The sequence below is a fragment of the Manis javanica genome, chromosome X (genome assembly GCF_040802235.1).
Source record: "Manis javanica isolate MJ-LG chromosome X, MJ_LKY, whole genome shotgun sequence".
In the NCBI taxonomy this organism is placed as follows: Eukaryota; Metazoa; Chordata; class Mammalia; order Pholidota; family Manidae; genus Manis; species Manis javanica.
This window is the reverse complement of record NC_133174.1, coordinates 140,930,011-140,957,199: the sequence shown is the minus strand read 5'-3', so window position 1 is coordinate 140,957,199 and position 27,189 is coordinate 140,930,011. Positions and strand designations below refer to the sequence as shown.

The 27,189-nt window shown below is 41.2% G+C and overlaps 2 protein-coding genes across 4 annotated transcripts in view; one reads left to right on the top strand and one right to left on the bottom strand.

The window, feature by feature from the left end:
• The window catches only part of F8 (coagulation factor VIII), a 129,485-nt gene that overhangs the window by 13,634 nt on the left and 88,662 nt on the right, over positions 1–27,189 (bottom strand). For all 3 annotated transcript variants that reach the window (XM_017650949.3, XM_017650950.3, XM_037025054.2), the window contains 10 exons: positions 26,079–26,291; positions 25,598–25,826; positions 25,196–25,378; positions 23,880–23,996; positions 23,393–23,464; positions 22,353–22,438; positions 16,820–16,975; positions 6,388–6,532; positions 5,873–6,021; positions 4,912–5,088 (listed from right to left, as the gene is read on the bottom strand). In XM_017650949.3, the coding sequence (XP_017506438.3) occupies positions 4,912–5,088; positions 5,873–6,021; positions 6,388–6,532; positions 16,820–16,975; positions 22,353–22,438; positions 23,393–23,464; positions 23,880–23,996; positions 25,196–25,378; positions 25,598–25,826; positions 26,079–26,291 (1,527 nt within the window). The remainder of the gene's footprint in view (positions 1–4,911; positions 5,089–5,872; positions 6,022–6,387; positions 6,533–16,819; positions 16,976–22,352; positions 22,439–23,392; positions 23,465–23,879; positions 23,997–25,195; positions 25,379–25,597; positions 25,827–26,078; positions 26,292–27,189) is intronic.
• Positions 8,281–11,202, top strand: F8A1 (coagulation factor VIII associated 1). The gene has a single exon (XM_037025055.2). It carries the CDS (start codon positions 8,682–8,684, stop codon positions 9,822–9,824), a length of 1,143 nt encoding a protein of 380 aa, XP_036880950.1. The 5' UTR covers positions 8,281–8,681; the 3' UTR covers positions 9,825–11,202.

The window sequence follows — 27,189 nt, the reverse complement described above, 5'->3', positions numbered from 1 at the left end:
AAACTCACAATTAATGAAACTAGAAAAAGAAGAACAAATGAGGCCCACGGTCAGTAGAAGGAGGAACATAATAAAGATTAGAGCAGAAATAAAATCAACAAGAATAAAACAATAGACAGAATCAATGAAAGCAAGAGATGGTTTTTTGAGAAAATCAACAAAATAGATAAACCCCTAGCCTGACTTACCAAGAAAAAAAGAGAGTCTACTCACATAAACAGAATCAGAAAAGAGAAAAGAAAAATCACTACAGACAGCACTGAAATACAAAGAATTATTAGAGAATACTATGAAAAAGTATATGGTAACAAACTGGATAACCTAGAAGAGATGGACAACTTTCTAGAAAAATACAACCTTCCAAGGCTGACCCAGAAAGAAAAAGAAAATGTGAACAGACCAATTACCAGCAATGAAATTGAACCGGTAATCAAAAACCTATTTAAGAACAAAACTCCTGGACCAGATGGCTTCACCGCTGAATTTTATTAAACATTTAGTGAAGACCTAATACCCATCCTACTAAAAGTTTTCCAAATAGTAGAAGAAGAGTGAAATCTTCCAAACTCATTCAGTGAGGCCAGTATCACTCTAATATCAAAACCAGGCAAAGACCCCACAAAAAAAGAAATCTACAGACCAACATCCCTGATGAGCAGAGATGCAAAAATACTCAACAAAATATTAGCAAACTGAATTCAAAATACATATCAAAAAGATCATCCATCATGATCCAGCATGATCCATCATACATCAACTCAGGGATGCAAGGATGGTACAACATTCAAAAATCCATCAACATCATCTACCACATCAACAAAAAGAAGGATAAAAACCACATGATCATCATCTCCATAGATGCTGAAAAAGCATTCGACAAAATTCAACATCCATTCATGATAAAAACTCTCAACAAAATGGGTATAGAGGGAAAGTAACTCAACATAATAAAGGCCATATATGATAAACCCACAGCCAACATTATACTGAACAGCGAGAAGCTGAAAGCTTTTCCTTTAAGATCAGGAACAAGACAAGGATGCCAACTTTCCCCACTGTTATTCAACATAATACTGGAGGTCCTAGCCACCACAATCAGACAACACAAAGAAATAAAAGGCACCCGGATTGGCAAGGAAGAAGTTAAACTGTCCCTGTTTGCAGATGGCATGATATTGTACATAAAAAAACCCTAAAGAATCCACTCCAAAACTATTGGATCTGATATCTGAATTCAGCAGTTGTAGGATATAAAATTAATACACAGAAATCTGTGGCATTCCTTTACACTAACAATGAACTAGAGAGAGAAACCAGGAAAACAATTCCATTCACAGTTGCATCAAAAAGAATAAAGTACCTAGGAATAAACCTAACCAAGGAAGTGAAAGACCTATACCCTGAAAACTACAAGACACTCATGAGAGAAATTAAAGAAGATACCAATAAAAGGAAACACATATCCTATGCTCGTGTATAGAAGAATTAATATTGTCAAAATGGCCATCCTGCCTAAAGCAATCTACAGATTCAATGCAATTCCTATCAAAATATCAACAGCATTCAACAAACTAGGAGAAATCATTCTAAACTTCATATGGAACCACAAAAGACCCTGGATAGCCAAAGCAATCCTGAAAAGGAAGAATAAAGCTAGGGGGATCATTCTCCCCAACTTCAAGCTCTACTACAAAGTAATCAAGACAATTTGGTACTAGCACAAGAACAGACCCATAGACCAATGGAACAGACCAGAGAGCCCTGATACAAACCCAAGCATATATGGTCAATTAATATATGATAAAGGAGCCATGGACATACAATGGGGAAATGACAGCCTCTTCAACAGCTGGTGTTGGCAAAAATGGACAGCTACATGTAAGAGAATGACACTGGATCACTGTCTAACCCCATACACAAAAATAAACTCAAAATGAATCAAAGACCTGAATGTAAGTCATGAATCCATAAAACTCTTACAAGACAACATAGGCAAACATCTCCTGAATATAAGCATGAGCAACTTCTTCCTGAACACATCTCCTCAAGCAAGGGAAACAAAAGCAAAAATGAACTCATGGGACTACATCAAACTAAAAAGTTTCTGTACGGCAAAGGACACCATCAACAGAACAAAAAGACATCCTACAGTATGGGAGAATATATTTGTAAATGACAGATCCAACAAGGGATTAACATCCAAAATATATAAAGAACTCACATGCCTCAACCCCCAAAAAGCAAATAACCCAATCAAAAAGTGGGCAGAGGATATGAAGAGACAGTTCTCCAAAGAAGAAATTCAGATGGCCAACAGACACACAAAAAGGTGCTCCATATTGCTAATCATCAGAAAAATGCAAATTAAGGCCACAATGAGATATGACATCACACCAGTAAGGATGGCCAGCATCAAAAAGACTAAGAACAACAAATGCTGGCAAGGATGTGGAGAAAGGGGAACCCTCCTGCACTGCTGGTGGGGATGCAAGCTAGTTCAACGATCATGGAAAGCAATATGGAGGTTCCCAAAAAAACTAAAAATATTTGACCCAGGAAGCCCACTCCTTGGAATTTACCAAAAAAATACAACTTCTCAGATTCAAAAAGACATATGCACCCCTATGTTTATCGCAGCACTATTTACAATAGCCAAGAAATGGAAGCAACCTAAGTGTCCATCAGTAGATGAATGGATAAGGAAGATGTGGTGCATATACACAATGGAATATAATTGAGTCATACGAGTAAAACAAATCCTACCATTTGCAACAACATGGATGGAGCTGGAGGACATTATGCTCAGTGAAATAAGCCAGGTGAAGAAAGACAAGTGCCAAATGATTTCCCTCATTTGTGGAGTATAACAACGAAGCAAAACTGAAGGAACAAAATAGCAGCAGACTCACAGACTCCAAGAAAGGACTAGTGGTTACCAAAGGGGAGGGGTGGCAGAGGGTGGGTGGGGAGGAAGGGATAAGGGGATGAAAGGGTATTATGTTTAGTACACATGGTGTGGTGGATCACGGGGAAAACAGTGTAGCACAGAGAAGGCAAATAGTGAATCTGTGCGTCTTGTGACACTGATGGACAGTGACTGCATTGGGGTATGGGTGGGGACTTGATAAAAAGGGTAAATGTAGTAACCACATTAGTTTTTCATGTGAAACCTTTGTAAGAGTGCATATCTATAATACCGTTAAAAAAAGAAAAACCTGGCCACCACTTTACAACCTATAAATAAATAAATAAATAAGTGAATGAATGAATAAATAAATAAATAAAATTGAACTATTATTTTTTTATTTCTAATAGTATTGTTTCTTTACCAAACTGACTAATAATTTTGGATAATTTTTAATTTATTTTTGTGTTTCCAGAATTTATTGCTTTAAATATTTTGTGCATAATTATGTCATGCCATACATATCTGATAATGTCAGTATCTGATATTCTTCAGGTTCTAAATCTGTATTGATGTTTCTGCTTGCTAACAGAAAAGTTGACTTGTCTTGCATGTTTGCTGATCTATGTTTATGATCTTATAATTTTAATATGTGGGAATCCTGGAGAACTAAAGTGGGAGTGCTTTCTCCTAGAGGACTTGATATTGGCTCTTCCAGATGCCAGGAGGTACTACTTACCTGCAACTACCTTAGGTCCTTTCTGGGGTTCATTACTTAATGCAGAAGTCTCACATTCAGTTCTCTTTGCATTTTTCTCAAAGCTTAGTCTCCTAAGAGAGTTATGTACCATCCGCTCTCCTGGTGATTGGACTGGACTTCACACTTGGATTGGGACTATACCATTGGCGCTCCTGGGTCTCCAGCTTGCTGACTTACCCTGCAGATCTTGGGACCTCCATATTCATGTGAGTCAATTCCTTATAATAAATCTCTTTATGCACACACACACACACATACATGCACATGAGCAGTCTATTGGTTCTGTTCCTCTGGAGAATCCTGACTAATACACTCATATAAGTGAAATCATACAATATTTTCCTTTGATGTCTGGTCTATTTCATTTAGCATAATGTTTTTAAGGGGCATCCTTATTGTACACATATCAGAGATATACCCTTTTTAAAATAGGAATGCCCTCTTGAATATGTATTATCGATACTCTAGTCCATTAAACTGCCAGAAGCAGAAGTCTTTAATCCAGGCTTGAAGGACCAGGAAATTCTTCTTGGAGGAGATGATGTTTATCTGAGACTTGAAGATGAGCCAGGTGAAAGTGGGAAGTACCTAGAAAAAGTGTTCTAGGTAGAAGAAACAGTACATATAAAAGCCTGGTGTGAGAAAGAATACGCTGTTTTTAGGGACCTCAGAGTTTCTTATTATGAGTTTAGAAAGCAAAGGAGCAAGTGGCAAGAGACTGTACTAGAGAGATTGGTAAGGGCCATACAATGGCTAATTCTTAGTGAAAAAGAAGACGAGAGACCATAGAGATGAACTACTCATTCTCCCATTACTCATAGTAAGAGACTAATTAGCACAGTTTGTTGACCCAACCAACAAACTCACATCAAGAAGGAAGAGACTGGGTCACTAAAGGTAAAGGTCAATGAGGCTTGGGAATCTAAGTTGCTGATGAGGATACAGACATTATTAAGGATTTGGCAAATAACAAATTCTTCTTCACCCCTATGATTCTTGCTATCATCCTGGGTGACACCAACATCCATGAGGATAATCAACTTGGATCTGCCCTGCCCTTTCCTGGGATTATCTGTCCTTTCTTAAAGTTGCTGTGCCCTTCCAGAATGCGTTCATGGTATCCTATTACTATAGATAATCAGTAAAGTTTATCATCTTCAAAGTTTGGTCATATATCCACCTTGTTATGTTTTGAAATGTCAAGTTCTTATAGAAGTTTCATGCATTTCCTATGAGACTGGCATACCTTTACTTTGCCATTCTGGAGAAATGGAGTCCAGTTATGGCCATCTTGACTACTGGAGATGAGGAACTCCTTCACATACATGCTGGTAAGAAGAGACTTCACCCCCTGTGTGGTTATTCCTGTGACTTTCATTGTCTTCTGGAAGTCCACTTGCAGCCACTCTTTTGGATTATTCACCTGAGGAAGTTAATTAGACTAGTATCCTGTTGAACACTAATTGCTCCCACAAATCACCAAATCCCTTCTTTATAACCATATCACACCACTTATCACTCTGCATTTTAATGGTCTGTTTGTCAGTCTCCCTTATTAGACTCTAAGCAACTTGAAGGCCAAAATTTTTCATGAACCACCTCTGTATCCCCACGGTCAGCCATTTAACAGTTGCCCAGTAAATGCTTACTGAATGAATCTATGAGCCATATATAGATGGCCTAGAGTGTTAAAAGTTTGGCAATGTATTATACAACCTGTTTTGTTTAAAATAAGCCCCTGGAGGAGCAGAAGCCATTTACTCCATTAATCCCCAAAGTTACTCAGCGATTGAAAATCATAAGACTGAGTGCTTCTGGAAAAGAACTGTGCCCAATGAACTGTACATGACTGTGAACCTTACTTTTGAAAAACATGCAAAGAGGGCTAATTATTGATAGTTCTCTGTAAAATTGGACTTCAGCTACTCTAATTCTTTGACAAAGATTAGCGCAGAATTGTATATAGAGATTCTGTTTCCACGAGGTTCAATTAGGGATCATCTCCCTCAGTGAATGCTGTCTGAAATCACATGGCACATCCACTAAATATCTGTGGCGTTTTCAGCCCATAGTCAACTCTCCTTGACACTCTTTTGGGAACAACCAGGTGACAGAAGTACCACTGCAGAAACGGTCAAGGGCTTTCCATATTCTTCCCACTACTCCGGCTTCTCTGTCAGTTTAATGGCAATTCTTTTGCCTCTTACCCGGGGTCTCCACGCATTAGTCCTCCCCTGGAGATGAAGTCGTGCTTGTGAAGGAGACCAGGTGGCAAACATACTGTTTAAGTAGGATGAGGCAGTAATCTGCGCATCTGAGATTGCTTTATTCTCCATTCCCAGCGGCATGCTGCAACCTCAAAGAGATAAAAGAAGATGATCACACAAGCAAGATGTAGTCTACGTTCTACTGGCCCGCCTCCACTGACACTCCAGGGCTATTGTCATTATGACACCATTTCCCAGGCATTAACTTTTGCACAGATTCTGTTATTGTTAACATGCTTCCTGTTTTCTGCTCAGCTCTGACTCTGATTTGCCTTGTTAACAGCAGTGTAGGAGGTGGCTGCCCCCAGGGAAATCCACACAATTAGAATGACCAGATCCTGGCTTGCCCAGTACTGTGCTGTCCTAGGAAGTACCCCCTAGTGTCAGGAAAATCAGACTGTTAGTCACCCTACCCGTGATTGGGAGAGGGAGGGATATGGTAACTTGGCACTTACTGTTTAAATCACAGCCCATCAATTCCATGCGAAGAGTGCTGCGAATGCTGTAATGCGTTGGGTGCAAACGGATGTATTGAGCAATAATTGGAGGGTTAAAAATATTGTGTTTTATTCCAGATGAATCCACATTGCCAAAGAAGACCTTCAGGGAGGGATAAGGACAGATACAGAAAAAGTGAAGATAACAGTAAAAAGCAATTCTTCCCAATCGTTTCTTCCTTCTACTTTTGCTTCGTGGATTTCTCAGCAACACCCAACACTCAAGTAAAACTATACAGATGTTACGATGGAATATGTGAGGAGAACCAGGAGGAAGAATGGAATAAGGGTGATTAGGTCCGGGCAGTTTAAATAGTCTTCTACTTTGGGTCCTGTAAAAGGCTTATCAAAGTTGAAGGAAGCCATCTAGGGCTTTGCTAATCCAGTATGGGCCACAGACCAGCAGCATGAGTGTATCCTGGGAGCAATTAGAAATGCAGTATCAGATTCTGCTGTTGTTGACATGCTTATGCTACACGTACTGAATCAGAACATGAAGTTTGAGAAGCACAAGCTTAGGGCAGAGTCAGCTGTGGGGGAGCACTGCGAGCAGGCAGCCTACCACACTGGTCTCAGAATGATCTTCCACGAATGCGGGCTCTGTGTGTATGTGTGAGCTGTGCAGCGTTAACTAATGATTCCTTGTGTATGAATTTATGAGACATATGTTAATATTGAACATGTGAGGTTTAGGACCTTGACAGAGAAATATGGTGGAAGTGCCAATTCAAAAGTTCTAGATTTAAACTGTGACATATAGTATAAGGGAAGTTGAAAATCATATCTCATAAAACACTGGGATTCTCATAAAACACTGGGATTCTTTACCTGCTTGAATACACTAAAATAGGAATCAATATGTCTGTTACACAATCACCCATCAGAGCTGTAGTATTATAGGGCACTTAAAAAATTGTTTTGCCATGTAACAAACTTTTCCTTTTATAAGATAAAAATTAATATTTTTAGCATTGTTCCAGAAATCACAGCACTTTTTTGATGAATATATTTGCTTTGATTTTTAGTCAATCCTGTGTCTTGATTAGGACTCTTCTTAGGGAGAAAATGTATTAATTGAACAAATAGTTAATGACTACATAAATCCTAGATTCCAGCTATTATGTGACAGGAACTATACTAGGTGGCTTCACTGGTGAAGTCTATTAAATGTTTGAAGAAGGACTAACACCAATCCTTCCCAAACTCTTCCAAAACAGAAAAGGAGGGAAAACTTCCTAATTCATACTACAAACCTGGCATTTTCTCAATACCAAAGCCAGTCATACTTCACAAGAAAAACATTACAGACCAATATCCTTTACAAATATAGATGCAAAACACCTCGAAAGAATTTTACCAAATTGAATCCAGCAACATATTATAAATATTACATTCCATGTCCAATAGCAATTCTTCCAGGGATGCAAAAATGCTTCAACATAGGAAATCTGATTAATCAATACATTAATAAAAATAAAGGGGGGAAAACACGTTATTATCTCTGAGTTGTTGTTCTCCTCTGTTGCTGTTGTGGAATCTGGTTGCAGTGCTCCAGCTTTCTTGCACAGGGACCATTGCGGAAGATTGGAAGCGTGTAGATTGTAAGGCAAGAATCCTGGAGGGGTGGAGTGTGGGGAAGTTGGGGCTCCTACGGCCAGGATCCCACTGAACTTAAACCACCTGATGATGTAACTGGCCTGTTGCTAGGCTACCGCTTCCACACCTTTAGGCAGTAAGCTATTATTGCACTACATAGAGAGCTCGGCCCAGTGCTCTGGGCGGAAGCAGAGACGCTAGTGCTCGACCTACCGCCCGAGAACAAACCGGGTAAGAAACCCTTTCACCACAAAGAAACATTCTTCTGTCATTTCTTTGGTCACATTGAATTCATAGTGAACTTGCCGGGGGCTGAAACCCATTGGCAAGACACGTGCAAAGTCGAATTTAGGGTCGCGCGGCGTCACGAGCTGAGTTTTGATAGTGCTACGTTAGAGATGCTAGGAGACGCCTTATAGCAACCTGGGCAAACAAGCTGTCACCTAGCGACAGCTGGCATCGGGCACGGCCTCGCCCCGGGACCCCGGAAGGGTGCTCTCGCAGCTCGCCGTGAGGCCCCGCCTCCGAGCCTGACGGTTTGCATATCACCAGGGCAACGGGGCGCGCGGGGACGCCCGGGCGGGACGCAAGGCTGGTCGCAGCCCGCACCGGCGCAGGCACGTCCGCCCAGCTGCGTCAGCGCTGGGTCGGCGAACATGGCGGCGTCCGCGGCGGGCCTGAGCGGCGGTGCGAGCCCAGGGCTCGAAGCCGGGGACTTCCTGGCCCGGTACCGCCAGGTGTCGAACAAGCTGAAGAAGCGGTTCCTGAGGAAGCCGAACGTGGCAGAGGCGGGTGAGCAGTTCGGACAGCTGGGCCGGGAACTGCGCGCCCAAGAGTGCCTGCCCTACGCGGCCTGGTGCCAGCTGGCCGTGGCGCGCTGCCAGCAGGCGCTCTTCCACGGGCCCGGGGAGGCGGTGGCGCTCACCGAGGCCGCCCGGCTCTTCCTGCGGCAGGAATGCGACGCGCGCCAGCGCCTCGCCTGCCCCGCCGCCTACGGGGAGCCGCTGCAGGCCGCCGCCAGCGCCCTGGGCGCCGCCGTGCGCCTGCACCTCGAGCTGGGCCAGCCGGCCGCCGCGGCCGCCCTCTGCCTTGAGCTGGCCGCCTCGCTGCGCGACCTGGGTCAGCCGGCCGCCGCCGCCGGCCACTTCCAGCGCGCCGCCCACCTGCAGCTACCGCAGCTGCCCCTGGCCGCGCTGCAGGCGCTCGGCGACGCCGCCTCCTGCCAGCTGCTGGCACGCGACTACAATGGCGCCTTGGCGATCTTCACGCGCATGCAGCGCCTGGCGCGCGAGCACGGCAGCCACCCGGCGCGGCAGCCTCCGCCCCTGCCGCCGCCGCCGCCGCCGCCGCCCCTGCCGCCGCCAGGGCCCCACCCGGGACCCGGCGCGGCCCCCGCGCTGCCCGCCGCTCTGCTCCCCCCGAGTGCCGGCCCTGCGGCTGCGCCTTCTCCCGCCGCGCTGGGCGCCTTCTCGGACGTGCTGGTCCGCTGCGAGGTGTCTCGCGTGCTGCTGCTGCTGCTCCTGCAGCCACCACCTGCCAAGCTCCTGCCAGAGCATGCCCGCACCCTGGAGAAGTACTCCTGGGAAGCTTTCGACAGCCACGGGCAGGAGAGCAGCGGCCAGCTTCCCGAGGAGCTCTTCCTGCTGCTGCAGTCCTTGGTCATGGCTACCCAGGAAAAGGACACGGAGGCCATCAAGTCACTGCAGGTGGAGATGTGGCCGCTGTTGAGTGCCGAGCAGAACCACCTCCTTCACCTCATTGTGCAAGAAACCATCTCGCCCTCAGGACAGGGGATCTGATGCATCATGCTAACCAAGTGACTGTTGGCTTTTTACCAAACCTCACGTGCCCTTTGCGTTTGGCGTGGGGTAGCAGGCGGGGAAGAAAAGACACTGATCTCGGCAGTCCTACCTTTATCTTATTCCTCTTGCCACCGTAGGAATTTAGTTGACTGAAAGTTACCTGTATCCCAAAGACTTACTTCCATAATAGTGGGAGGTAAAAACCAATATGATATAATTGGAGTAGAGAACATGACTCTCAGTCCCAAAATTGCAACATAAAAATGAGAATCCGTTTTGTCCCCTTCCTCTATTTCCACCCAACTCATCCCGCCCCCACTCCGCCGCCTGCATCTTTGTTTCATAGTAAGGACTTTATTTTGCACAGCTCTGTCTAAATACTTAAGCTATATGAGTTTGTTTGTTTTGTAAACTTCGCTCTGATTCCTTAGCGTTTTTCTATGTCTACCCCATACATATTCCTGGGAGTCATTTGATTACATACATCATTGTTGCTACAGCCCTAAATCCATGATAAAGCCATTCTAATACTCCTAACTTGTGGTTTAGATTCACTTCATCTATAAAATGGGAATAGTTTATCTGCATATCAGGAAGCAGAGAGCAAAAATGGCCAAGTTGTCTCAGCTATAAGATGTAGTCCGTCATTTGATGCTGACAGTGCACCTAGTATGAGGCCTATGCTAGGCAGTGAACCTGCAGAGATCATTTGCAGAGTGGTCCTTAATCAGCTGCTATGCAGTTGTGGCTGGGGAGGCCAGGGTGTGTCAGTTGTGCATTGGAATTCACAGTTTCAGTTCTGTTCTGAGAGGTACGTGTAATCCACAGGACAGCTTTTATCTGAAACTCCCACTTACCTGAATATACATAAGATCAGTATGGTTCTTTGGTATTGTCATGTGTGTGCAAAACAAGTGTCCTTGTTTCCCAAAAGCAGCATGGCAGGCCATTTTAAAACACTCAAGTTTCAAGGTATTTTTTTTTGTCCAAATGTACACAGTACTAATCGTTTCGGGTGACATTTAAGGACAGTTTGGGGTAAGTGTGTGGACCATTATCAGAATGAGTTAAGTGCCTCAAAATGTGGGGGGGGGGAGTCTTTTAGGGTATTCTACTTCTGTTTCGACTATGTGCAAGTAATAGGTAAGTGAAAAAGGACATACAGGAGAGGCGCATTCCATGCTGTCACTGGGCAGTCAGGAAGGGTCCTTCAGAACCCTGAAAGCCTAGTCCAACTTTTTGCAAAGGGGGCAAGGGTGCGTTCTCTTTTGTGCTTTTGCTCTTTCTGGTATGTTCCTCCCAACCCTTGCTGCAAGCCTGGACAACTGCCCTAATGTCTTATGACTAATGTTTAGGAGTTGTGGAATGTGACTGGTGATGGTATCTGGATTTGGGCTTAAGGAAAAGCCTCCTTTGGCCTGTGGTCTTAACTCCTTGCACTGATGAGATGGTGGGAGGGATTACCAGAGAGCTTGGTATTTTGGTATATTGGGTATACAGTATAATTCAGGAAATACTGAAGCTTCTCCATTTTCCATTGGCTAATTTACATATCACCCTCAGAAACTTCCTAACACAGATAACTGGGCTCAAGCCAAATTTCAGTGATTTTGACAGCTCTCGCTGTATGTCAGCTTAATATCAAAATTAACACTGATTTCTAACATGACCAAAAGCTAAATACTTTTAAAAGGACAGCATTAGTCTTTAACTTGAAAACCAGAAGGAAAGCTCTACATCACTGAAATGTTCATTGACAATTCAAGACTAATATTTAAAATGTGAACTGATGAAAATGGTGACAGTGAAACAGTGATCCTTAAAGAGTGTTCAGGTTGGGACGTTCCAACCTGAAGCCCCATTTATGAGGGACTTCTTTTTTTTTTAATTTTTATTAAGGTATTATCGATATACACTCTTATGAAGGTTTCACATGAAAAAACAATGTGGTTACTACATTTACCGCTATTATCAAGTCCCCACCCACACCCCAATACAGTCACTGTCCATCAGTGCAGCAAGATGCCAGAGTCACTCCTTGTCTTCTCTGTGCAACACAGTTTTCCCCGTGATCCCCCACACCATGTGTACTAAATGTAATACCCCTCAATCCCCTTCTCCCACCCCCACCCCTCCCCTTTGGTAACCGCTAGTCCCTTCTTGGAGTCTCTGAGTCTGCTGCTATTTTGTTCGTTCAATTTTGCTTCGTTGTTTTACTATGAGGGACTTCTTTCATGAAAAATAGTCCTTATGAAAAAATATTTTGTATGTGAATAATACAATGGCATATAAACCACTATGCTAGAGGATGACTAAGAGTGGATTTTGTAAATAAGGCTGGGATGGAAGAGTTCCGGTCACTATTAACTGTTTGGGCATCTCTACTGCCATGGCACTAGACCACCATTCTGCAAAGCTTTTATGCAAAGGACTAGGTGGAAATTATTTAGTCTTTTCAGGCAGTAAGTGCTCTCTGTTTCATGGTCTTGTTTGTTTTTGCCACTTTAAATGTTAAAACCAGTCTTAACTCACATTCCATACAAAGGCAGGTTTTGGTCCAAATCCATGGGCTCTAGCTTGCCTGCCCCTTTACTAGTATTTAGAACATAGTAGTTACTCAGTAACTTTTAAATGAATGACCGTCGAGAGAGTGGTTAACTATTTTATCATTATCATTGAACAAGAAACACTGAAAATAAATGAACTAGTCCTTCAGATCCAGATTCTAGGAAAAGAAAATAAACCGAAAAAAGTGAAAGAGAATTTAGGGGAAGGAAACCCAAGATGGCAGAGTTGGAAGAAGCTGAGCTCACCTCTTACCATGTATGTACCAAATCAACCCCTAGATACAGAGCAATTCCTCCTAAGGAAGAACTGAGGGCTCAGTGGATGGCTTCTACACGATCAGGTTAGAGAGACCACATAAAAAAATGGAAGGAGAGAGAGACATGGCAATAGTGAGAACCTCCCCCCACCACAATACAGTGACCTGCAGCAGGGAGGGTATCAATGAGGGACCTGCACACAGATTCACCTGCTCTAGTGAACAGAAAAAAAAACCCAAAGTTTAAAGGACAATGAGAGTATAGGTAAAGTAAGCTGCTTTACTTAATATAGAATCCGTCAAATGGTTGGGGAGCTGCTAGAATCTTTGGGATCAGAGGTGCTGGTGAATGCCCTTGTTTATTTACTGCTGCATATTGATAGAAGGTATGGTAGCATGGTTCAGAGTCCCAAAGTCCACATCAGCTTCAGACATCTCCCAAGGTGGCCTCCTACCACTGCCTGAGCCCACATGCACCAGCACTGCATAGTGGGACTCCTCTGGACTGTAACTCTGGCCCCCAATCCCACCACCAGGGTTCCCCAGCCCAGGCATGTAAGGGTATCCCCCCTCACCTGTACTCACATAGCCCCAGCCAGCTACCCAAAGCCATCAGGCATACACAAGTCTACCTGGGGGACATCCTACCCAAGGTCACTCCTTCAGGAGTAGGAGAGGTAGCTGCTTCACCTAATTCATTGAAACAGATGGAAATAATAAAAAATAAGAACAGGGGACAGAGGCATATTCTACAAACAAAAGAACAAGACACACCTCAGAAAGATAACTGAAATGGAGTTAAGCAATCCATCTGATAAAGAGTTCAAAGTAATGGTTATAAAGTTATTTGCCAGACTTGAAAGGAGAGTGGCTGAACCCAAGGAGGATTTCAACAAAGAGAAGATATAAAAATAATCAGAGTCAAATAATATAAAAAATGAAATGGAAAACACACTAAAGACAATCAACAACAGATTAGAGAATGCAGATCAATGAATCAGCAATGTGGAATACAGGGTATGGAAACCACTCAAGCTGAGCAGCAAAAAGAAAAAAAGAACTAAAAAAATGAGGATAGGTTCAGAGATCTCTGTGACAACATCAAACATACTAACATTTGCATTACAAGAGTCTTAGAAGGAGTAGAGAGAGAGAAAGGGGTGGGAAACTTATTTGAAGAGATAATAGCTGAAAACTTCCCTAACCTAGGGAAGGAAACAAACATCCAGGTTCAGGAAGTACAGATTCCTTAAACAAGATGAACCCAAGGAGACCCATACCAAAACATGTAATTAAAATGTCAAAGATTAAGGAATCTTAAAAGCAGCAAGAGAAAAACAATGAGTTATGTATAAGGGAAACCCCGTAAGACTCTACTGGTATTTCAACAGAAACTACAGGCTGGAAGAAGTGGCATGATATATTCAAAGTTAAAGGAGTTCACCTTAAAGAAGATACCAATAAATGGAAATACATCCTGTGCTCATGGATAGGAAGAATTAATATTGTCAAAATGGCCATCCTGCCTAAAGCAATCTACAGATTCAATGCAATTCCTATCAAAATACCAACAGCATTCTTCAATGAACTAGAGAAAATCGTTCTAAAATTCATATGGAACTACAAAAGACCCCGAATAGCCAAAGCAATCCTGAGAAGGGAGAATAAAGCTGGGGGGATTATGCTCCCTAACTTCAAGCTCTACTACAAAGCCACAGTAATCCAGACAATTTGGTACTGGCACAAGAACAGACCCATAGACCAATGGAACAGACTAGAGAGTCCAGATATTAACCCAACCACATATGGTCAATTAATATATGATAAAGGAGCCATGGACATACAATGGGGAAATGACAGCCTCTTCAACAGCTGGTGTTGAAACTGGATTATTGTCTAACCCCATACACAAAAGTAAACTCAAAATGGATCAAAGACTGAATGTAAGTTATGAAACCATAAAACTCTTAGAAGACAACATAGGCAAAAATCTCTTGAATATAATAGTCACTGTGGCAACACCTGTAGCATCATCTGATTGTAGAGTGATCTATCTTTCTGTGGCCCTTATTTTTACAGCATATGTAGGGAAAAAAGAAATGTTATGAATATGTACAAAGAAGAATATGCATGAACATACATGGAGAATCAGGACACATCCATGGAACTCTGGAAGAGTCTTACATATCCTGTGGTTGTATATACAGATAACTTAGACTTAAGAACAAGACTAGGACCTGAGCATATGAATTGCAGAGTTGTAGTGACAGTTAATCCTCAATCCCACCCAGTCTATTATGCTAATATAAGGACACTAGCAGAAATGTCAATTTTGTCTCCCAGTGTCTTCCTTCTGTAACTCGTCTCCCCAAGCAAGAAAATTATACCTATGTTCCTCTAATATATTATCAATATAATCCTAGAATTACATTTTGAGGATCTACTTCTTGGGGCTACTTTTGGCAGCAATAACTGTATGAGACAGTAATTATTTGAACAAGAAACGGGGAATACTCAAATTAGGATATTTTGAGGAAAGTTTAATAAAGGTACTAGCTAGGAACCTAGTAGCAGGGTATTACCATCTCTAGGCCTAGAGGGATGAGGAGAGGGAGCAGAATACTAAAGGAGAGAATTAGGTAGATTCTTGTAGTGGTTTACAAAAATGATCACAAACACTTTACATTCCTCCCATTGAGAAGTGGGGTCTATATCCCAGCCCCTTGAATCTGACTTGCTTATACCCAACTTGCTCATATTCCAAGAATGTATTGAAAGTGACGCTATGTGACTAGATCAGAAGAGGTGATGTAGCTTCGACCTTATTAGCTGGAATACTCACAGTTAGAGTCCCTAAGATACCATGTAGATACCATGTAAGAAGTCCTATTGTCTTGAAACTGTCAATGCTGTCAGAAGTCCAGGCCTCATTGAAAGGCCATGCAAAGTTACTTTACTCAATAGCCCCATATGCTGTCCTAGCTAGGTTACTCAGCACCAACCACCACTTGTGTAAGTGAAGGTGCTTTCAGATGATTCCAGCCCCCAGCTGTTAAATATTCCCAGCTGAGGCCCCCCCCCCCCATATTGTGGAGCAGAGAGGCAAGCCATCCCTGCTGTGCCCCATTCAAGTCCTGACTCACAGAATCAGTGAACAAAATTATTGTTTTTATGACATTAAGTTTTGGGGTGGTTTGGTACTCAGCAATAGTAACTGGAGCAGGTGAAGAAAGCCACTTTGAGGGGAACAGTGACAGTGGAGAGATACAGCCAGGAGAATCAATATCCTGATCTTACTCTTTTCTATTCCTCTGATCTCTTGCCAGTGCTTTTTGTTGGTGAAACCCAACACAAAACTAGAGGATAAGGTAGTTTGTTGATGTATTTCACACAGACCAAGTTCATGAAACAAGAAGGAGGGTAGAGAAGGGGGAAAATTGATCTAAAGACGCAAACAACTCATCTTGCACAGGGCCATTTGAGGACTTTGAGATTTATTCTGAAGACAGGAGGGAGACACTGACAAGGCTTTAGGCAGGGGACTGATAAGATGATCATCCCCAAAATGATGTGCAGCTTTTATGAGAGAAGAAGAGACTAGAAACAGGAAAAGACTACCAAGGAATGCAACATAATAGGTCCAGTATGAGGTGATGGGGCCTTGGGCTGTAGTATAAATGAAATAGAGGAAATGTAAGAAGAAGCATTGCAAATGATAAGTTGACTATAAGTAAAGGTCTTGAGCTCACCCCTAGAGAATTCATCATTTCCCAACGTTTCACCCATCTCTTTATGTGGAAGATGCAAAACTTCACCTCCATTCATGGTTTTGCCTCCTAAACTCAAGTTTTTACCTTCTGCCTGCTGGACATTCAACCTGATTGCCTATTACTGGAAATCCATAAGGAAACTCACAATTTTATCAATCCACCCAGTCCTGAATCGTATATTTCTGCCAAGAGAGCATCTTTTCATTTCTGTTATCTGTAAGATCCTTGGTGCTCCCACTTTTTAGTCCATATATTCATAATCACTATAATTGTCTATAAGTGGCAAATTCTTTTTGGAGTTAAGTTTGTAGAAGCTAGGACTGTTTGACTCATATCTGAAATCTGCCAAACACTCTTTAAAATACTCATGCATTGTCTTGAAAGGACTAATTACATACCATTAAGGTCCCAGTGGAATTCCCTCGATAACTCTGCCACTTCTTTCCATCCAGACTATACATGATGATAAACTGAGAGATGTAGAGGCTGGAGAACTTCTGACGGGCACCCTGGGTCATGATGCTGTGAATAATCATTGGTGCCAACAGATCCACCTACCAATTAAAATGACACTTTGAATGTATGTATCACCTTCTGATATTAATTAGTAAAGGAGAAGTTACATTGATACAGATACGCCTAGTAATACCTTGGAGGTGCAGGTGAAGGAGATACCAATGTTGAAATGTGGATGTGTGTGAAGGTGTGGGGTAAATGATGAGAATGAGAAGGAAAGGTGTTATTGGGTCCCCAGCCTACTTCCCGTCAAACCAGACCACTTCCACATCACTGGGCCCCACTGCCTCTATACACATCCTTTGTGTATAGAGAGGCACATAATCTCTTTGCTGCACATAGCCTAGTGCTTTGCCCCTACCTCAGCCTCAGCCTAGCCAAAGCCAATTTCCTCCCCTCTCCCCAGACCGCCCCTCATCCCAACATCACCACCTGTGAGAAGCTGCTATCCTTCCTTCAAGTGTTAGATCAGAAACTATTTCTCCTGGTTAGCCTTTCCTGACTCAACCAAATTTCATGCTGTTTCTTTCATGCTTCCCCTTCCCTTTGCATATAACTTTATTATAGCAAATTAGAACATCATGTTATAAAAGTTTCATTGCTTATCTGCCTTCCTTGTTAGACTGGCAGTGAACCTGTTTGAATCACCTAACCTCTCTGTGTCTCAATTTCTTTATCTGTAAAATGGAGATAATAATGGTGTGTATCTCAAGGTGTTTTTGGGAGGATTAAAAAGTTAGTAAAGGTAGTGTGCTGAGTTCAGTGCCTGGCACATACTAAACACTTAATAAATGTTAGCTTTTATATTCTCTCTAGCACCAGTAACTAATATGGAATCTGGTATAATACTGATGTTTAGCAAATGTTTTATAATGAATAAGTGAATAATGACAGAGCGGTATGGCTGGTTCTTAAGAGGGCATGGACCATGGAGGCATTACAAGAGGGTATCTACTACAAGAATTTTGGCCTCAGTTACTGCCCTAACAAGGAAGTCAAACTTAACTTCCCACAGATGCCTGGCCCACTCAAATCGGACTGGTCATGACTCTCGTACTTTAATGACTGTCTGTCCTTCAGTTGACTGTAACTTGCATCCATCCATCCATTAACTGAAAGAATATATTTTTAGCACTTGTTACATGCCAAGCACTGTTCTGGCTACTGGGAATACAGTAGTGAGCAAGAGAAAAAAAAAGGCTTGCCCTCATGAGACTTACATTTGAGTTGGGAAAACAGACTATCATATTTATGTTTTTATTTGTTTATAGGAGCAAGTAGTGATAAATTGAGGCAAGATAACAGGATAGAGAATGGCAAGGTCTGCAGAAGCTACAGTGCTGTGTTTTCCCAGATTAGGTGATACTCCCAATCGGAGAAAATTCATTTTTCCTCTTGACGTTATGGCATAAAAAAATGAAAATACTAGGTGCAAAAATCATGACTTTTGTTGAACTGATTTGTACTGTTTCTTCATATAGTGTATGAGAGGTCTTTTTTGGACCACTGACTGTTGTATCTTCTAGCAATTTTAAGAAAGCCTTTAGCAGTTCTAATAAGGCCTTGACAACTACCTTTTCCACCTACACTCTGTAACTGATGAATTCTTGGCAAACTGCCTATCTTATCTACTTAATCTTTGTTGTGCATCTTCTACATTATGATTGGGATCTTGGAGCAATTTGGCAATTACAGATTCAATACTTTCACCTAGGTATCCAGCCAGACACTTGAATGTGACAGTAAGACACGTCTCTCTATGAGGAAGTAAGGTGGTGATGAGTGACTCAGTGTATAAATACAAACATTGCAGCTGGACATCTCCATGCAGCCTGCCTGCTCTTGGTCACCCGATGCCCCTCAAGCCAGCCCAGTGCTTTCATGCCTGGTGGCCTGGCTGTTGTCACTCCTCAGGCCTTCTCACCAGAATAGATGCCAACCCCAACTCCCCTCCCTGTCAGCACCCCTTCAACTCCAACTCGCTACCTGCTGGTTTCCTGGAAACATTTCTTTATTTTATAAAGTTACCAGATCAAGAAAATGCATATCTGGACAGATGGCAAAAACACCTTGAGGATAAGGTGACTTAATATAGACTGAATGGAAATCCAAGATGGATTTGTAACTGGTTCAATTACCATAAACAAACAGTGGCAGTTAATAGATGGTTATTGACCTACAGGTAACATTCTGGAAACAGCATAGTATAATGATTATGAATTAGGGCTTTGGAGCTCAACTGTCAGGGTTTGGATTTTGGCTCAGCCACTTATTGGATGTGTGAGTTGAGGCAACTTATTTAACTTTTCTGTGCTTCAACTTCCTTATCTGAAAAGAGGACGATAATAACATCTACTTCATAAGGTTGGGGTAAGGATTTAATAGCTTGATTTGTTTTAACCACACAGGAAGGAAGCCCTGTCTACTTCAATATTTTGATCATGAGTTTTCTAAAGTCATGATCAAAAGTTTGCTGAGCAAGTCAGTAAAACTATGTGAAACTGGAAAGACTAGGAAATTCTTTGGGGGACAGAAGCTTGGTAAGCTGAACAATGAGCCAAATCTTATAAGCAGAAATTTAACAGGGTGTATCTATCAGTCAGGGTTCTTTTGGTAGGCATGGAAAAGGCACTCTATTTGCTGGGCTCATCAGATTATATTCAGTGAGGGTGGTATAATTTCCCAAGTGGAAATAAGAATGCTATTAGAAAAAAAACAAATAAATAGATGTAAGGTAGTCAAATACATTAAACTGTCTACGACCCAGAGATACTTGTAAGGTTAGAGTAATAACTGCAGAAATACCAACAAACATTCTTAGGGATTAGTGAACAGTCAGCTCATAATTGGCAGTGCCTACAAAAAAAAACACAATGAGCTGATGCAGCATAAACAGATGTGCTCTTTGCATCTTACCCCTTATTGGTAAAGCCAGTTTATCTTTCCTTGATCCCTATTTATTATCTTAACCTTAGGAAAAATAGAGGAGCAGGTGTGACCTTGCAAAGGAGGAAAATATGTCAAGGAATGTACTCAGCCAACTAAGAAGAGGAAGAAGAAAGTGGGTGAACTATGAGGAAAGGATGGAGGTGAGGGAAGTAGGTGGTAAGCATGTCTGCATTTGTCCCTCTCCAGGCTGTAAGGACCAGAGGTGGAAGGCATGTTGGACAGGTCGAAAGCAAAGCTGGAAGCAGAAAATTTTCTGCTATTTTCTGTTTGGGCTCTGAAAGGAACATACCTTTGTGATTAGGCACAGACTGGGTTGGCACTTCCAAGCCTCCCTCAGCTCTCCTGTGGCATGGAGGGGACCCAAGAGTTCCCATATATGTGCCCTTGAAGGGGTCACAGTCCTACTAATCACATGGTCAGATGATAATATTTTTGTATATATTGGCTTAAATAAGTGTATTAGTAAAATGAATTTCACATTTCTTTTTTAATGTGACTACTAGGAAATGTGAAGTTACATATGTGGTCTGTATTTGTGGTTCACAGTATATTTCTATTGGAAAGCACTACTCTACAGGAAATGGGGAAGTAGAAAATCTGAAAGATGGAGTCATTTAAAAAGGAATTGAGTTAACCTAAAAACACTATTTCAGTTATTAGCTCCAAGTTAGTTTACCAGATTGGACTAACTTCAGCAGGTGTTTCCTACTACCCAGTAGTAAAGAATTTGTGAAAAAAACAGATACAGTTTCAAAAAATAAAGAAGCCACATTTTCTTGGCTTATGGGATGAAGGATTGAGTCATTTGTTTTCATGCTAAAATAAAGGGATTGAAGGACACCAGGACATCTATGCAATTGCATGCATCTAATAATAGAATACACAGTCTTACGAATGGTGAGTTCAATGCTATAGAAAGTATTCAGATGTTCTAATCCCAATAGAAAGATTAAATACTCAATTGTATTCCTGAGTCTTCTATTTCTGGCTGTTTTTGTACAAATCATAAGCCATTCTACTCTTCAGTTCTCTTCTCATCTGTTACCTGGAGTTTGATGAAAATAAGTTTGGTATAAAACTTTGAGCTTCTAGTGCAAGTTGCAGCGCTCCAAAATCTTGTGACTATAGACTATCTACTGTTAAAAGAACATATGGGATGTGAACAGTTCCCAGGAATGTGTTGTTTTAATTGGTCTGATTTTTCTCAAACTATTCAAATTCAGTTAGACAATATCCATCATATAATGGATAAGTTTTCACAAATGCCTAGGGTGCCTAACTGGTTTTCTTGGTTTCACTGGATATGGCTGGTAATTGTAGGTCTGCTTTGGTTATGTAGCTGTATTCCTGTTATGTTCATGTGTGCATGCAATTTAATTAGTAATTTAAAACCTATACATGCTTATGTTACACTACAAGAAGATATGTCAAAGAAATAATCAATCTTCCCATGTTTTCTTCCATCTGCTACTTCTATAGCTTCTCTTCTTTCTTCATAATTACAACCCCTAAGTAGAATTCGTGCCTCACTTCGAAATTACCGAGTATCATAATTCTTCCAAGTGGTAAAGATACCTCAAGACAAATGCTGGGCATAGAAGCCACAGGGCATAAATCTGCAAAGAAGTAAAAAGCTAACCTTTTCAAACAATATGGCTTCTGTCTCACTTACCAACTTTACATTTCCCTGTATGGCCCCGGAAGATGACTGGTTAGCCAGAGACGGGCAAGATTCCTCAAGGGAGGAACAACCTAAGACAGGCACAGTCGCAGGGGGGCCATCAGGTGAGAAATTGGGGATCAACAAAGGTGAGGCTTAGAACCTCACCCCCGCTGTTTTGAGAGAAATCTTCTGCATCCGTGGATGTTTTGCTGCCCTTGTCTAGCCTGGATTAATACTTAGTCTACAGGCACACACCTGATCATCTTCATCTCTTACAGCACTAAATTATGTTTTCTACCTTTATCTTGCATCTACCTACCACTTCACCATTTTATTAAAAAAATAGTAATAATAATAATAAGGGAGAAATGTGGGATTCACATATGAATCATGTATAAAAATCAAACAAACAATCATATCTGACTTGATTGTTTATAGTTCATGATGCGTGATCAAAACCAAAAGTTTCTGTGGTGACTGCCCTTGCACTATTCACCATGTAAGAACTTATTCACTATGTAAGACCTTGTTCACCATGTAAGAACTTGTTCGTTATGCCTCAGAAGATTGGAGACTGTTGAGAATTAGGCTTGGGGTTGACTAATGATTGTACATTGAGTCCCCTATACAGAATTTTATTGTTGTTAACAACCATATGATCAATAAATATGAGAGATGCCGTCTCAAAAAATAAAATAAATAAAATAAATAAAAAATAAAATAAAATAAAAGATATAACCAAAAAAAAACTTTGAGCTTCTAACAGGAATACATGCTGTAATTGAACGTGATGCATTTCTAACCTTGATCCAGGAAAAGGGATCCTTGGTGCTCCAGGCATTGATTGATCCAGAATAATGAAGTCTGGCCAGCTCTGGGGCCCACTGTCCTTTGCCCAAGAAAAGGGAGAGAGGTTAGATTCAGGTGGGTTGGTCCTAGATCCTTGGGAACAAAATTTTTCTCTTGAGAAAGGTTAATCCTAACTTTGGTGAAGATAAAAGCTTAATGCATATAGTAGTATCAATGACTACCTAGGTGTTTTGTGTTTTCCTTGTCCTTGTCCATTTTATTTTCTAAAATTTAATAATTTTGTTGATTGCTAGCACCTCTAATTAGCTGATACTGAAATGCATTACTAGGACTACCAAATAATAATATTTCTTTATTACGCAATGTATGTTTATTGTAGAAAAGTTAGAAAATTAAAAAAATAAGAATAAAGCATAAGTAAAAACAAAAATAAAAGAAATAAGAAACATCATCCTTTCACCCAGAGAGAAATTATACTATTTTGGTATATAACTCTCCAGCCTCCTTCTCAAAGAGAATTTTTATTCCCTCTAAACAAGGGTGGGCAAAATTTTTCTGTAAGGGCCAGAAAGTAAATAATTTAAGATTGTAGATCCTCTGTTCTCTGCTGCAACTACTTAACTGCTGTTGCAGAGTGAGAGCAGCCACAGATGATTGTCAGTGAATGGACGTGACTGTGCACCAATACAAGACTTTATTTATGGACACTGAAATTTTAATTTCATGTAATTTGCACATGTCAGGAGATCCCATTCAACTTTAAGTATCACTGCTCGTAGAAAAATGTAGCTTCCTGCTACAGAGAAGAGATGGATTCAAGGGAGAGCAATATTGAAGGCATTGCCCAGGTGAGAAGTGACAGTGGCCTGAATTAAGATGGTCACAGTGGGTAATGAAGAAGAAAAGATGGATTTGGGAGACACCTATGGAGTAGAATGAATAAAAGCATGGAGATGGATTGGTTACCTGAATTGCTCCAATAGAAATAAGATATAATCAGTCCAGTTTGTGGATAGAAAATAATAGCATTTACCATATTGTCCTGAAGCTGTAATCTGAGAATCTCTAATGTGTCCAGAAGCCATTCCCAGTGGAGTCTGACACTCTGAAATCAAAAGAGGGGGACATAATAGCTAGAACTGCAGAAAATGCAGCTTCACAAATGCAAATCAATGAAAATGGGAGAACAGTAATAAATGTTCCTGTTTATTAGTGTTTACTATGTCAACTGTACAAGAACTCATTTAATTTGCCCCAACAGGCAATGCTAGAACAATTCACATTTGGCAGCTGAGGAAAAAATATTTTGAGTGCTAGTTTTTTAATTATTTAGAGCTTCAGGTTCAATGTGTTCAAAACTTCAAGCATATCTGTCCTCTGAGGACTGATGATTTCTACCAGCAGTTTTCATTTTGGATTTGGCAGTGACTGCGGGCTTGTGTTTATTTCTTGACAAAGGCGAAAAGCTGTATAGAAGGAGGCTGGGCAGGCGGGACGCCTCTGCCCACCGTGCTACTCACCCTTGCTGTACACCAGAAAGAGACTGCTTGTCCCAGCTTGTAGGTGCTCGCCCACAAGGCATTCTACCCGCCAGATTCCAGCTTTGGATGGTAACATTTCCACCGTCTCAAAAACGCCTATCAAAAACGAAAGGAAAACAATGATTTCTTTTCACAGACAAAATAAGCATGAGACACATTGGCTCACAGTATATCAAAGGAGATCTACCTAAGTCAGTTGCACCACTCTTGACCCCTCAAACCCAAAATCCTGTCAGAGGCACTGGACATTGAGTTCTGACAGCTCCCCACTCTGGGAAGAGACTGCTTCCCACAGTGGGAGGGACAGGGTGACAGACTGCTTTGGTGGGGGAGATAGGAGAAGGCTACTGCACTCCCAGGGTTATTCAGAGCCAAAGGTGTATTTCCCCTTGAGCAGATGTACGCTTCCTGGGAGAAGGAAGTCAGGGTGAAGTCCTCATGGATCTAGCCCACTAGGGTGCTTTAAGGACTCAAGTGACCCCAGCAGCAAGAAGCTGGAGATGAATGCGGAGAGGCTAAGGAATGAGTCACCATGTGACCAGCGACCACCCAGAATAAAGGTGGAACCAACCATGTCAAGGGACTTGATGAAAGACGGTCCCAAAAGAGAGTCTCTGAACAGCCCCTGAAAGTGCCTTGCAAGAAAGTCAGCTTTAAATATCTGCCAGGAGCAGACAGTATGAAACTGGCTTACAGCAATGGCTCCAGTTTTAAGTACGTAAGACCTTTCCAGCATCCAGCAAGGGAGGAAAGATCGAAGTTAAATCAAGTTCAAAATTTTGATTAATATCTTGGAGTGCACATTGTAATTTCTGATTTGAACATTTTTTTGTGATGTAAAGTGACCGCAGGACTGTTTATTACTTGAAGGTGAGCAGAAAAGTCACTGGGCTTATCAGAATTTATATGCAGAAGCAGAGGACGTTTACTCCCACTATTAAACCTGTTTTAAAGGGACAGTGGATAAATAACATGAATATATTGGTTACATACACAAATCACTCTTTGAATGACTACTGGTGCCATGTGGGGTTTGTGATGGAAAAAAATCTCTTTTTCCTAGGAAAGTGCTGTGACATTTATTGTCCATTTATTCTGTTCTATTTCCTTTATAGCATATTATCTGTATTTGAAATTATCATGTTCCTTCACTAATTTATTTATTAGCTGTCTGTAAAGTTGCTTAAAAAAGCAAGGAGTTTGTTTCACTCACTGAGCATATCCCCAGTGCCTAGACCCTTGAAACTAAGTACTCAATAAGTACAGCAGGAGAAAGAGCACAAACTAGCTTATACCTGGATAAAGATTGTACACTGCCATTTTATACTCCTCTTTTTTCCGTACAGTGAACACATGTCCACTGAAATGAATAGAATGGATGTTTTCATTGCTGCCCATGCTGAGCAGATACCATCGAATCCTTTGATCCTGAGCCATTACTAAGCCAGGCAGTGTATCCATCACATAGCCATTGATTGCTGGAGAAGAACACAGAGAAGGTTGTTAAAATCTTCAGTAACAGTTTCTTCCCCTCCACTTTAGTAAAAAAAAAAAAAAATGATTGACTCCTATGAGGATTCCACTCCCATACATATACTCTCTAGTTTGTACAATGTCCAAGCCTCAGGCTCAAGGCTCAGTTTTCATAGTGCATGCTGATTTCACCGTGATTAATGCTTGGGTGTGGGATATCTTACCATGGAAGCGATAATCTTCTTGAAAAGTGCGGTCCTCCATCTGGATATTGCAGGGAGCTCTGCAGTTCCTTTCCATGTTTTCAGTGAAGTACCAGCTCTTGGTCTCATCAAAAATAGTGAAAAACAGAGCGAATTCTTGCACTGTCACTTGTCTCCCATGAGCAGGGTTCAGCGTGTTACTGCGGCAGATCAGAATGGGCCCAATCAAGCCTGAGTGCACATCCTTTTCCTGAGAGGGGAGACATCAATCCTATGAGCATAAGCACTCTCACCTGTCAACCGGAGTACATTTCTCATCAACCTTTATGCTACTCCAACCCACTCCCCATCTTCTAACAGGAATATAGCACAAATATGATGGCATCTCCCCTATTTAAAGCTTCTCATTATGCTTAGGATGAATACCAAAATTCTTAGCAGATAATACACAGGGTATGTCTTCTAAACCAAAAAGCGGCCAGCACAAGGTAGACTTGCTTACCAGATCAACATCAGAAAAATAAGCCCAAGCTTTGCAGTCAAACTCTTCTTTAGTGGGCGCCATGTGATGTTGCACTTTCCAAAAGTAAATTTCAGTTTCATTAGGCTTGACAAGCTTTTTTCTAGGTTGGGGTCCTTGCTGCTGATCATCCTCATAAGAAATAAGGCTAGAATAAAAGGAATAAGGACGAGAGGCCTGGTTTTTGAAAGTTACCTGCAGAGCCAAAAAAAAAAAAAAGAATGTAAGTATCATGTCTTAGGATTTTAAACTTTAATATGCAGAGGAAGTGGTACCGAGGATGGATGTTGTTAGAACCCAAACCTAAAGACCTACCAAAGAAACTCTGAGGAATTTTTAAATTCTAAAATCTTTAAGGCATGAATTCAAAGTTGCAAAGGAGAAAATTCAGAAATACATAAAAGCAACTCCAAAGAAAAAGGGAAAATGTCGTCATGGGGTTTTTAGGAGACCATGACTCCATGAGTTGATACTTAAGGTTCTTCATGACAAATTCTAGGATGAATGCATGTGATCTTTAGAAAATACGTGTTTTTCAGATTTAAAAAATTATACATGTTTCATAGGACATATGGAAAGCAAAATAAAATTCAAGGCAAAAGATAGTCACCCCCAGTACCATAATTTTAGATACTTATACATGACCCTTAATGTAAACAATCAATTGGGACAATGAATGACTATTTTTAGAAAATAATAAAACTACTTTGATCTCTGGCTCACACCACACACCAAAATAACTTATAGTATACAGGAATTACTGGTGGATTAAAAAGCTGAATGTTAAGAAATTAAACTGTAAAGGAAATCTGAACAAAGTGTAGGTGATTTTAAGAAAAAAATCTTGGTATAGGGAAGGATTTTTATAAACATAAAAGCTATGAAAGTGTCATAAGGGTTTATAGGCTACTACCCAAAAATTCAAACATGTTTTATTTTAAAAAACACTATATATAAAATTAAGATACAACAAACTTGGAAAAATACTCTTCACTAAAATGATCAATGATCATTAATACATTAATTATCTATAATATATATAGTAATATAAATTAAGAAAAGCTCCAAATTAAGAACTCCCTCCAAAAATGTC

Excerpts from the sequence above, each read along its gene's own strand:
- F8A1 (XM_037025055.2), top strand. The coding sequence starts at position 8,682 with ATGGCGGCGTCCGCGGCGGGCCTGAGCGGCGGTGCGAGCCCAGGGCTC.